The 14366-nt window shown below is 38.0% G+C and overlaps 1 protein-coding gene across 9 annotated transcripts in view; it reads right to left on the reverse strand.

Moving 5' to 3' along the window:
• Positions 1–14366, reverse strand: part of STXBP5 (syntaxin binding protein 5) — a 105888-nt gene that overhangs the window by 71378 nt on the left and 20144 nt on the right. For all 9 annotated transcript variants that reach the window (XM_071549370.1, XM_071549367.1, XM_071549364.1 and 6 more), the window contains exons 4-5: positions 6314–6395; positions 5571–5671 (exon numbers count right to left, since the gene is read on the reverse strand). In XM_071549370.1, coding sequence (XP_071405471.1) covers positions 5571–5671; positions 6314–6395 — 183 coding nt within the window. The remainder of the gene's footprint in view (positions 1–5570; positions 5672–6313; positions 6396–14366) is intronic.

Raw genomic sequence — 14366 nt, forward strand, 5'->3', positions numbered from 1 at the left:
GTCTACCACTGAACCCTCTCAAACTTGGTCCTGATCTATGGTGTGAAAGATAAAGCACGTATAACTAACCAGCTAGGGACTCTCACAGATCCTATTTCACAGTTCCTGCAGCCAGATTAGGTATCTATCTCAACATGCTTTCAATATTTATTCTAATAAGAGGTATTAACTACACTTATTTCAGAGCTAGCCCAGCCTAACATTAATATTTACTACTAAGTTTAAACAAATTTGACATGAAGCTTGCACTACACATTAACACACAACAGTCTTAGGATATTTATATATAGACACATAGACGACAAAGAAACTAGTTTGTGATTCACTGAAAACATCTTAGGGAAGTACAAATCTTAGGATACTAAGTTCAAACACTGAATTATGCATTCTGAGAAGAGGTACTACTTAAGACACTTAGAATTCACAAGGTAAGTCACACAAGCAACTGCCCCCCATGTAAGAATCATTATGCATTTTTCTTCTGGCCCATACACACTGCTTCCCACAGTCAAGGAACAGTGGCCACCTATGACACTGGTTTACTACGTCCTAACTCCTGTTTGGTAACTAGAACATGAAGCAACTGCAAATCCTCACAAATGCAATAAACAAAAGGCTAGAAAACTTACAAGACTACAATGTTTTGCAGTGTGCTTTTGACATCTGTCAATAATACCAGCTAACTGATTTGTTATACATCTAAAACGTCACCAATTCCCACTTCAGAAGACTTGCTTCAAATTACTATAACTTACAAAAGGCAGTCAGGAGTTATGAATCTATTAATGTTCAGTTATCTACAGGATCTCAACTAATTTAATGATTCAACACAAAGCAGCTTCTTTCAAGACTTTTGGTTACTGCTTTTAAAGAAATGTTTTGCTCAGATCTAAGAAGATATAAGTTGCCCAAAGAAGACACCTTCCACAGATCAGAACAAAGCCTGTAATTTCATAGAATTATATTAAAAAGAAACAACTCTCTCTCATTACTCCCTGTTCTTAAAATTGATGAGCAGAAATGCAAGAATTCACATCACTTTCTGGTCATATACTAGAGACTTCATTCTGAAATAATTTACAGGTGGTTTAATACTCCTATTTTCAGGTAAGTATATAAAAATTTTTAAGCACTTGACAAAAGCATTTATAAGAAAGCTATACTTGGGGTTTATTTCTTAAGAGACCTGAAAGCAAGGTAGCCAAACTCAATTACCAATAGGATAAACAAATATGAAATCTACAATTTGTGTCATTAGACACTGGGCAGTAATTCTTTCACATGGCTAAAACAGAGAATTAGCCAGAGCTACTAACAGGCTGTGCCAGGAGAATATAGAATTCATTAATAAATTATAGCCTTATAATTTACTTTTTTAATTAACTCTTTTAAACAAGGTTCAAGAATTGTTTCCAAGACTAAGAAAATCCTTTCATTCCGGTAGCTAACTGCTACAGTTAACTTTCTTTGTTACGACCTTTTAGTTCACATATAAACCTTACACAAATTCTGATTTAGAAACAAAATCTGAATAAAAATTCATCTGTGACATGTTGACGTTCAACTTCTGTTAAATTGAACAAAAATACTGATGTTCTGCATTGTCAACACACTTCCCAATCAGGTAATCCCAATCAGGTATGTAATTTTAAACCTTAGCATGTACAGATTCCTAGAGCCAATACTGATGCAACTGGAACAATTGCTTCAGTCATATAGTCCCAGTTCCAAGATATTTAACCTCCCTTTACAAGCTGACAAGTATCAGTGAAGATAGTTACAAGGCTGTGTTGTAGTATTTAATGTTTAACTCTTGCTTGAGAAATCAGTTATCCTTATGAGCAGACTTAATCCCACAACATAAAGTCCTTCAAAAATTGTATCAACTAGGTTTCTAACTACTTTGTGCTTGTGAACCAAGACTGTAGAGGCCCAGAGAAGCTGACTTTAGTTACCAGCTGGATTGTGATGTTGCTCTCCCTTCCTCCCCCGCCCAGGTCACACTATGATCTGAGAATGTTCATTAGGCCTTGGCCTTGATGAACTGCACTTGGACTAAGTCCCCCTCAAGCTTATCAGAAACACTGTCTGTTCCCAGGAACTAACATGCATTTAATGAGCACCTGTTTTTAACAAACAACCTTGGAAATTGATTTCTCTTGTGTGAATAACAACCCAAGTGGAATAATATTTTTTGTTGTTGAACCTTCAAAGAAAGTTACCAACTCAATGAGCAGGATGGAAAATTACTATGACTAAAGCCCACTCTCTTGCAACTCTATAAAGAGTGGTCCAAACTGAAACCCTTTTAAGCTCTTAATTATAAGAGGCTAATGAATATTAAAGCCCACTCTCTAATGACCCTATAAACAGCAGTCCAAAGCAAGATCCTTTTGAGCTTTCCATTCCCAGAAGATAAGGTGCTAATGCCTATGTCTCAAACAGGGATTACCAGATGGCTGTGGAGCCAGACAAAGACTACTAGTAAGGTAGAGACAAGAACAGTTAGTAATAATCAAGGACTATTGGTATTAACACACTATGAGAAAGAACAAGATTAGGCTGGAGAATGAGAGCTAGGAAGAGGTAGGGAAGCACTTTTCCTTTAACAAAAACCACAACACAGTACAGTGTAAGCACAGGCAGCAAACATGGACTATAGGGTGGTATGAAGACCACCAAAGACCCCTGAAGCCCTCTGACCCAGTTCCAGAAAGGCCTGAAAGAATGGACTATGGAGGATAACTAATTTACATGGAAAACAAGAAACCTTTGGGGTGTAGAAACCCATGCATGAAAAGGTACTACCCCTAGCCCAGGCAGCACCCCCGGGATCCTGATCATCAACCAGATCGATGCCGCTGGATCAATGCTGAAACCAGGACTGACATCCCATCAGCTGGATCGATGCTGGAACTACAACTGCTGATCTTGTTTTCTCCCTTTTCTCCTCTTTCTTTGATTCTCTCTTTTTTCCTCTTCCTCTTTTCTTCTTCCTTTAATTCATCTCTCCCTCTTTAATTCCTCTCTTCCCATTCACCCTATCCCTTTATCCAAAAATGACTGTCATATGGTAGGTCAGGGAGTAACATACCTATTTCCATGCCAAGTTTGGAATTTACTAATAAAACTCTGATTGTTTGTGGACCCTCTGACTTTTGTAATTTCTTTCAACAACAAGCACTTACAAATCTCAGGTGCTTCCTTCCCCTTAAGGGTAGGTTGTCATAGAGAAGACACAGTTCTATTTATGAAAACTGTTCTCAATAAACTTACCAGTTAATATACATCCTATAACTGACTTAAGCAAAGTTCATTTACTTCAAATTCATATAACATACTGAAGCTCTTAGGCATAATTGATTACTAAGAACCCTTACTGTTATAAAGGCACCTATTTAGAATTATTCAAGAAGGAATTTTTTGCAATTCTCTCAGGCTCAAATCAAAATAATGCCCTGGTAATGAGATTACAGGTTATTGTATAACACTGTATTTTATACACTAGTTGAAAGCTGATAGACTATTTGAAAACAGTTAACAGTCATTCAGCATAACCTAAGTGGCTATGACAACATACAGATCTGGGATCTTAAGTGTTCTGGCTATTTTTGTATCTTATTGTGATGGATGTGTTAAGATTAAAATTGCTAGAAGAATAAGCCCTTGTCTCATACTATACTTACACCACTCATGGTGCTCTCATTACCTATCTTAGCAAGGCACAAGTTTTCCTGGAAGAAACAGTACTCTGTCCAAAATGAATAATTAATACAGGCACTAAAGTGACATCAGTGACATAGACTCCCTTCTACTCCCACTTCTCATTCTGATAAGAGTATACCAGTTCAAGTTCCTGTGACAGGTTTTGCTACTGGCATCATAACATTTAGAGAAAAAGGGTCGTTTAAAACTGTCACTCCACTTAACCAAAGACACCTATACATCTAAAAGTCTAAGTCAGCTCACAACAGATTTGCAATCAGAGTCACCTCCTCAGATACCTGTTTTAAAGAATTAATTAGATGCCAATGTCTAAGTGTGGTTTCATGCTGCAAATCCTAACTTTATACTGACACTTAAGTAGGTTCTTCAAGAAAAATGTCCCTTTAGAAAAAAATAAAGGCAAGGGAGACTGAGAAAATTTTGTTTGGATACACTGCTCTTTCCCCACACACTTGGACTATCCTCGTTAAACTAGTGGTTGTAAACTGGATTTCTCTCCATCTGACTTTTATGCTGCATAAAGGAACACTGTCACTCCCTTGAGGCAGAGAATTTTGCTCTGTCAACAGAGTTTTCTGGTTTTGGTATAACAGTTCAGAATCACACAATGGTTTGGGTCTGAAGGGGCCTTTAAAGATCATCTAGTCCAAACCACTTGCTGTGGGCAGGGTCATCTTTCAGAAGACCAGGTTGATCAAAGCCCCATCCAACCTGTTCTTGAACACTTTCAGGTATGGGGCATCCATCAGTTTTCTTGGCAACTTGTCACAGCATCTCACGCCCCTCACAGCGAAGAATTTCTTTCTAATATCCAATGTAAATCTACCCTATTTCAGTTTAAAGCCATTACCCCTTGTCCTAAAGGCCCTGTTAAAAAATTAATGTACAGTGATCACAGAAACAACTTCTGAAAGGACTTAGAATCACTTAGTCCTCTACACAGAAAACCCCCAGTAATCTGCACTTATATTATTCCAACACAAATTTGTTTATAACCTGCTCTTTAAAACTACAGGGTTACTATACAACTCAGCCAACAGTTTGTTTTGCACTTTCTATGACACCACGTTAGAAGGTATTACATAAATATTTAACTTATCTCTTTTTATTGCTATCCATTACTTAAAGCTTATTACTTCCTGCCCTATTCAACAGGGATACAAGTCACAGATTATTCTTTGTTCTTGCTCGTATCCTTTGAGCTCCCCAAGCAGTCCATCTCTAAAGCACATTCCTCAAAAGCAAACACAGCATTCCAGTTGAGACCTTACACATACTGGAAAAGAAAGGCTACTTCTTAAAAGGTAAGCACTACTTGCTATTAAAAATGGCTTTTTTTTTTAGATATTTTAGAAATTTAATCTTAAATGTCACCCTAGCTTGCTCATGTCACTGTCACTTGAATCTCAAAATGCAAGTTGTTTTCAGCTTCTCTGACACACACAGAAGCTCTAACACTTCAGAATTCCAGTTTGTCATAAAACGGAAAAAACATTCCAGGTAAAAATTTGAATCAGTATTCCTGTTGTCTTGTCAGTGCACACACTTTCTCTTGTTCCAAAATTCCTTTGGAGACATGCATTCAAACCCTCCACACTTTAAAGATGTGGAAATTGATGCTCAACCATGCAATATGTAAAGTGAGAGAAAAGTCATCTCAGTTTAGGTGACTGGTGTGTCTACTTACAAGGACTATTGGCTCTAACAGACTGAAATTCAAACACAGTGTGAATCCACTTTCAATTATTTAAGAAGTTATGAACTGGATTGCATTCATAAGCCTGCTCTTACAATAGCATGTAGTGTGATGCTGGGAGGCAGGGCAATAACAACCCAATCCCTACCGTTCTCGGTTGAATTTGAGTGAATGAAGTATAGCAGGTCTCTTCTGACGCAAGTTCCACAGGTGTAAGGTGTCATCAGCCAAGGCACTCACAAGAGCTCCCTGGGGAAAAAAAAAGTTTCAGTCAACTTGTTTTCATAACCCTGGTAACAATGCATCATCAGCATAGAAATACATTACATATTTATCACCAGGATGAAAAAAATGTGTAAGCATGCGCATCAACACCACAGCACAGGTAAGTCCTAAGTAGTAGGAATGAGGTAACTGATGTGATCACATGTTCAGCTTGCTCACATTTGGTTTGGTGCTATACTGAGAGGTGATGGGGAAGGAGCTTTTTCCAGTGTGTGTACATCCATATACATCTGAAACTGAGAGAACATTACTCTGCTCATGTTTAAAACAGTAACTCTGTCAAAATAAAATGAACTACCTACGGAAACCAGCAGTACTATTGAAAAAGTACTGCTTCTACAGACAGGTTGCAATGTTCAAAGACACGAAAAGATATTCCTTTGAAGTTCTTGCTTATAACAAAGAAGTACTCTAGAGACAAACATATTTTCAGCAGTTAGTCAAGCATTTCTTAAAACTAAAAATGTTAATTTATTTATAATTGTTTTTACTGTTTGCCATTCATGCTGTCACTTGTATTAGCTAACTTTAATGCTTGCTTAATGAGAAATTAAAGAAAATACATTCTTTATCTTCTTTGAATTAGATACACATCATGTTACTAACCTCATTAATCAGGAACTGAAGCTGGATTACTGCAGCTCCACTATCATGTTGGCAGTAGCATTCAACTCCTGGCCGACCAAAGCTGGAATTGGTATCATTAAGGAATAATTTTTGCACGTAATAGAAATGAACACACTCACCATAACCAACATTTTCACTTTCACTAGTACCACATTCACACAGGCTGACATTTTGATTCTAGACAGTACATTCAACATATTTAACCACACAGACCTGAGTGGTCAACAGAAGAGTGACCATTATAAATGCCACAAAGTAAAACAAAGGCACAGCTTGAAATAGAAAAATTACATATAACTGCTTAACTTATTTATTATTTAAGGGACTCTTCATCAAGGAGAACATAATGGAGAATGATGAAGCAGTTATTTTAACAGAACTAAAATAAAAGTAAGTTAACCTAAATAAGCATCATAAAACAAATTATTACATTTTTCAAGTGCTTTTCAAGATCTTAGTCTCCTCTTTAAATATTACTTACAGAAAGAAGAGCTGAATAATGCAAGGCACGTTAAAAAAATCTGCTGTGACAGATGAAAAGATCAGTAGTCAAAATATGGAGGAGTCAATGGGAAATTATGCATAATGTAAGTTTCCAGGATCTCTGTATCAAGACCTCCTCGATTCACACTTGCTATGAGATAACAAAAGCTTGCTCATTTTCTCTATCACACTTAAATCAGTCCTTTATTTCCATAATGAGTATTGATAGAAACAGCAGCAACACATATTCTTTCAGTTCTCCACAGTTAATTAATTTATTAGTTGCAAAAATTATGTATTTCAAATGTTGTTATGCACTTGCTCCTGATACAAAATTAAGTTCTCTAACCTCAAGGAGACAGAGCAGAAACAATACAAGTCCAGAGGAATTATGCAAAGTGGTCAGTATTTCATCATCATCATGAAACCAGAGTTTCTGGACTATAATTTGTCAGGGCTGAACACTTCTTGTTTTAAACAGGCACCTTACTTTTCAGAAGAAAGGAAATCATTCCAAAGCTGTATGCAAAACAGGGAATATTATGTAAAACTTTTTCTCTCAGTATACACTAGAAATTCATAAAACAGTACAATTCACACTCAGTACAATTCTGCAAGTTTTCCATTTACTGAGAAATTGCTGATCAAAACAAACCTGGATACAAGTACTTTCAAAAAATATGTGCATTCATGCTAGAAACATTTGAAAGGCTGAAAAGACTATTAGGCTGCATACAAATCAACTCAAACATCTCCTGCTCAGCCTCTAAGCTGGTGAAATAAAATGTAAGTAGAACAACGGTGGGGACAAGTCTGTTTCAATGCACTGTGATATTTTAACTTTTAACTTGAATCATTCTTCTAGAATTCTAATGAATCTGCATAACATCCAGCTAAGTAATGAGATATACACTAAACAGATGTTGAATAATCCAGCAAACTTAATACCAGCTTTCTTCCCCAAACAGAATCAGTAATTTAATTTTGTTCTGGCATGGAAGGACTTAAAGAGTCAGTTTGCCTCACCTTTTTTTTTTTTTGCTTTTATTTTACATTCTTACCAACTTGGATTTTGTATAAAGAAGTCATCTGTATTCCAGTCACAGTTTATAGCTTTAAAAAAAGAGCAGAGGGGGTGTTGCCCCCATAAACGATACCTTCCTACACAAACTCAGAATACTTTTAATGTAAAATCATGGCTTTTACATTAACTATGGATTGACTACACAAATTGCCATACTGGAAAAAACTCACAAGGAATACCGTAAGTTTCAGAGTTGAATGGCTTCAGCCTTGCCCGTGCATCTGCATTCACTTGAATTAATAATTATATGCAGAAATAGATGAAAAGCAATTTCCACATGTGAAATGCCAATGCTTACTGAAATTGAATATTAAAACATGCAATTTATCTCCACTGACACAAGTTTTCTAACAAAAGATTTTCCAGCCCCTCCCTTTAACATCAGCTTCCAACATAATTAAATGTAAACCTTGCTCCTTCATCCATCTAGAATTTAGTTGGAATTGAGGCTTTACAGCTACCTTGCCTCAAAACAATAGGAGTATGACCCAGAAAAACAGAGAAGCCCATAGATTCCTTCAAATTCTATCCCTCAAATGTTTTCTGTAAGTACTTCTGATGCAAATATTTCCAGAAGCACTGTTATAACTGGCCAGTCAAAATTTCAGTATTAAGAATACTTCAATGATTCCTTAAACAAAAAATTCTTCAACATTTTCCAGGAGAGCTGAACTGTTTTTCCAGATATCAGTAAATATGCAGCACTGGGAGTAAGATTACACAAGCTTTAAATACTCAGAGCAAGCTTCACTTTGACAAATGAGTGGAAACCTCACATGCAGATCTGAAAATAGTGTTTGGCCTCTTCTATAGCGCTTACTGTTATAAAAAAAAAATAGTCCTTGCAGCTAGTCTTATTTAGTTCCTTTGACCAAGGATTATGTCATCTTCACTTTTTCACCTAGTAGCTAAAATTATTCTTCTCATCTCAAATTAATATCATCCTCCTAACCAGCATTAATCTTCTTTTCTAAAGCAATGCAAAGCCTCCCAGTTTTGTGGGGTATGATGAGTTGAAAAAGCACGTCACTTAAACACCGACTGTAGAAGGATAATACATGCCTATTTCAGTACATGTGAAACGCTTCTCAACCACACAAAACAGGCAGCAAGCCAAGGAATGCAGTTTGCTCAAATCCTCTATACTTGTGCCTGCGTGCTAAAGGCAAGAGAGCTCACTGTACTAAGAAGTGATCGTCTGCTATACAGTGGTTCTCGAAACAGGCAAAAATTATAATGAATAATGACAAGATGGGCAAAGGATTTTAATTTTGTAGACAGGAAAAACTCTCTGTCAAAGACCTAGGGTAGCTCTGGAGGAAATACTCTGCTCTGAGCAGTTTTCTAATCAAAGACCCATCTTTTCTCCTTCAGTTCCAAGCAGTTCATTCTATTATTTCTGCTTCATCCCATATTCCAAATATTAACAAATAGGATAAATTAATAACTTCTCAGCTGTACTTTTGAATATTGCTTCTGTGTTCCCCACAACCATTTGAAAATTAAATATGGAAAACACTAGTATTTCATTGTCTCCACTGCATGTTTTTGGGGAAAAAACCAAACAAAACCCCCCAAAAAACAACAGCTGTGCCTGAGAGAAGGAAGAGATAACATACTTATGCCCTAACATCAATGTTCATTTTCACAACTGCTAGAAGTGCAGGTCATACATAAGAAAAACACAGTATGACCTTAATTTAATATCATTTAATAACACTGATTATACTGTCATTTATGAGAAAAAGCAAAATTTCCAAAAGATATGTTTTCAAACAAGCTTCAGACCTAAGCTTACACTTTCAGCATTTCAATTAACAACATGCGAGTTCTCTTTGCAAAATACACTTTTTTATAATTCTTATTTATAGCTTAGCTACGTAGTAGTAACTTATGGCACATCTGCCCTTAGAAATCACATCTGAAAGACAAAACTAATTCCACATAAGAACAGTCTTTTCTTTTTTTAATTCTTTAATTACTCTAAGTAGACCTAGGAGATATTGAGGGATTCTTCAGCTGTGGTTGACCCATCTGACATAGAAGAAAATTTCAAAAACTGTAGCTATTAATTCAATCCTTAGCATAAGGCAGTTACCACAGAATCACAGAATCAATTAGGTTAAAAAAGATATCTAGGTTCATCAAGTCCAACCTTTGACTGATCACCACCCTATCAACTAGACCATGGCCCTAAGTGCCACATACAGTCGTCTCCTGAATAGCTCCAAGGATGATTACCACCTTCCTAGGCAATCCATTCCCATGTTTAACAACCCTTTCTAAAATGAAATTCCTCCTGATATCCAACCTGAACCTCCCTTGATGCAGCTTGAGAATATGACCACCTGTCCTGTCACTAGTTGCCAGGGAGAAGAGACCCACTCTCACCTGGCTACAGCCTCTTTTCAGGTAGTTGTGTAGAGTGATATGGTCTCCCCTGATCCTCCTTTTCACCAGGCTAAACACCCCCACCTCCCTCAGCCTCTCCTCGCAAGACGTGTGCTCCAGACCCTTCACCAGCTTCATTCTTCTCCAGCATCTCGTTATCTTTCTTGCAGTGAGGGGCCCAGAACTGGACACAATACTCAAGGTGTGGCCTCACCAGTACCGAGTACACTACTCTAGTTCTGCTGGCCACCCAATTGCTGATACAAGCCAGGATGACATTGGCCTCCTTGGCCACCTGGGCACTCTGCTGGCTCAAGTGCAGTGGCTGTCGACCAGCACACCCCACGTCCTTTTCTGCAGGGCAGCTTTCCAGACACTCTTCTCCCAGCCTGTAGCACTGCATGGGGATGTCATAGCCAAAGAGTAGGACCCGGCCCCTGGCCTTGTTGAATCTCATCCATTGGCCTCAGCCCATTGATCCAAACTGTTCAGCCTCCCTGCAGAGCCCTTCTGCCCTCCAGCAGATCAACACTCCCACACAACTTACTGTCATCCACAAACTTACTGAGAGTACACTCGATCTCCTCATCCAGATCATCAATAAAGATCTTAAACAGAGCTGGCCCCAACATGGAGCCGTGGGAAACCTCACCAGTGACTGGCCACCAACTGGATATGACACCATTCAACACCACTCACTGGACACAGCCATCCAGCCAGTTTTTAACCCAGTCAAGAGTGCACCAGTCCAAGCCATGAGCAGCCAGTCTCTCCAGATGAATACTATTGAAAACAGTGTCAAAGGCTTTACTAAAGTACAGGTAAACAACATACACAGACTTTTCCTCATCCACTAGGTGGGTCACCTGATCACAAAAGGAGATCAGATTGGTCAGGCAGGACTTGCCTTTCCTAAATCTGTGGTGGCTGGTCCTGATCTTTTGGTTGTCCTGGATGTGCCATGTGATCACACTCAAGATAATCTGCTCCCCAACCTTCCTGAACACCAAAGTCAGGCTGACAGGCCTGTAGTTTACCAGATTCTCCTTTGGGCCCTTCCTGTGGATGACCATCACATTGGCCAATCTCCAGCTGATCTCCCTGGTTAGCCAGGACTGATGATAAATCATAGAGAATAACTTCGCAAGCTCTTCTGCTAGCTCTCTCAGTACCCTTGGATGAATCCCAGCTGGTCCCATGAACTTATGAGTATCTAAATGGCTCAGCAGGTCACTAACTACTTTCTCCTGTAATACAGGAGGTCTATTGTGCTTCCTGACCATTTTCTAACAACAACAGATAGGAGTTAAAGTACTTCTTAAACTTCAAAGTTGCTTACATAAATATACACAAATAAAGAATTTCCCAAACAGCTACAAAAAGTGTCAGAAAATTTTCTGTAAAGGCTATATTTGGTAGGATTTTCTCAGAGCTGCCAGTGAGAGGCAATGGTTCATTGGAACGAGATGTAATTGAGAAGCACAAATGCAAACAGGATAAAAAAAACAAACCACAAAAAAACTCTGATTTAAAATTAAACAAGAAACAAAATTGGGTTTAATGACAAGTTTCTATATGCACAATTCCCAGATGGCAAAGCATGCTGTTAAATGAAGAGGTAAAACCATCAATTTAGATCAATCAACAAAAAAGTGAAAAGGTTACAGGCTTTCCTTGATTTTACTCAGTTTGTTTTGTGATACAGATTCTACTACTTTAGTCTAAAAACTGTCTTTCATCACTAACAATGCAAAGAAGGTGTCTAATCCAGTACTTTTTCTGGGTGGGATGGAAAAGAACAGTAGAACACAAGGGGAAGAGTAGCAAACTGTTACAAATACTGGTTCCTCTGACTATATGAAATGCAGTGAAATAGGTGAACTGCTAATTCACTGAATTTTTTCTAAAGAATGCATACACAAGAGTAAATACAGGAAATAATTATGTATTTTTTAAGAACTTCATCAAAATTCAGAGGTAAAAATCTTTGTATTCTGTTGCATGCTTTCAAGTACTGGTCATCTGTGATCCATTTAATACAGTTAAATTTTCATGTCAAATTTTTACATGTTATTACATATATCCTACCACATCCATCCTTTTGGTAGCACATACTATATCACAATATTAATAATTAACCAGGCTTTTCCTCTTATATCCATAGCTTCCTGGCAAGGCCATTCTGTGCTCCTAGAACTGAGGTATTGTTGAAGTAAGAATGATGTCTTTTCCCACAGTCCAGATACTTTGTACAGACATTGCCAAGAGCACCATCATCAAATGTAATGTTCCAGAACTAGACGTTAAGTGAATTTATATACTCATTTAACTTATGAAAGCTTAAATAACCATAGAAATTATCTAATAAAAGGACAACTTAACATTTTCAAAGAACACACCCAATCCTTGCCCAAACAATTATTGTCCATCAACATCAATTTCTGACTGCAAAGAAATTCTTAGCCAAGTCCAGATATCTTTCTTCATCCACACAGCATGACCTAAAATACTTCCCTTAACTCTTGCCTGACAGGCAAATTGTCTTCAGTTATTTTCAAGTCACCAACTACTGGATATTCATGACAAAAGACACTACCTGTAATCCCTAGTCATTCTATCCCGACTTTGTTCAAACACAAACCCATTCCTCAGTCCCCTCCCCATAAACTGCATAGTAGCTAGTCTAGTCTCCCCAGTCAATTTTACTTGTACCTCATAAAGCCTTTACATCATTTTGGGGTTACACAGAATAAGAACACAGCTACTATAATACCTAATGTAAGCTACATTGCCATGTGTGTGTCCCCTCCCAATCTTCAGCTATCACTCAGGAGTTGAGAGTATCATCCAAATGCTCTTTGTCAGACTTGGTGCTGGGACTTGGTGCAGACCTCAAAGCCTGCAATTTCCATCACCACAGCATCAGAAAGACATTAAGCACTTAGAAAGCATCCAAAGGAGGGCAACAAAGACGGTGAAGGGCCTTGAGGGAAAGCTGTATGGGAGCAGCTGAGGGCATTTGGTCTGTTCAGCCTGGAGAAGAGGAGACTGAGGGGAGACCTCATTGCAGTCTGCAATTTCCTTGTGAGGGAGAGAGAAGAGGCAGGCACTGATCTCTTCTCTGGTGACCAGTGAAAGGATCTGAGGGAATGGCTTGAAGTTGTGTTAGGGGAGGTTTAGGTTGAATATTAGAAAAAGGTTTTTCACCCAGAGGGTGGTTGGGCACTGAAACAGGCTCCCCAGGGCAGTGGTCACAGCACCAAGCCTGACAGAGTTCAAGAAGCATTTGAGTGATACTCTCAGCCACATGGTGTGACTCTTGGGGACAGTCCTGTGCCGGATCAGCAGTTGGACTTGAAGATCCCTGTGGATCCCTTCCAACTTGACATGTTCTGTGAAATTTCTCTCCTTTTACAAAATTGTTATTCTCACATCATCTTTCCTTTTGCCACCAATGCCTTATTTCTCAAATTAGCTATTAATCCCTTTAAAATCTTCTGTCTCAATCCAGTTTTGCCTCATCTCTTTTGCTATTCGATTTATCACTCTTTGTATAGCCACTTTTACTCGCTTTGATAAAGACAGAAGAAAAAGCAGGTGACTAAAGTATAGGAAAAAGTCTTAAAGACTACCATAAGTCAAAATAAAAGCTGATCACATGTATGAATTTCTCCCCCAGACTTTGCTGTGGCTTATGTCTCAGTACTGATGTTAGCTCCTTCCTTTGGACACATACCTTTAACACTCAACTTGTGTATGAGGCTTAAATCTACCCTTCTCTTTCTCATACCATTTTGCATTATATCAATAATGGAAATAACTTCCTCTTCTAAACATCTTTTTGAAGAAAATTTAGTTCATCACTGGAAGTTTTATCAATACAGTAATACAGGTATACCATGGGTTTTTCTTACACAGCTTTTTGAAGTAGTTATCAGCAAAGTCACTTGAAGCAATAAGACAATCATGGATTAGAAGTATGAGCACTACCATGGTATACACAAGAAGGAGAAAACTAGACCTCAAATTAAGGTGGTAGGTAGAAGTTTAACTCTTCTGTCTATGCCAGCTTGA

This window comes from Pithys albifrons, chromosome 2 (assembly GCF_047495875.1).
Source record: "Pithys albifrons albifrons isolate INPA30051 chromosome 2, PitAlb_v1, whole genome shotgun sequence".
Classification (NCBI taxonomy): Eukaryota; Metazoa; Chordata; class Aves; order Passeriformes; family Thamnophilidae; genus Pithys; species Pithys albifrons.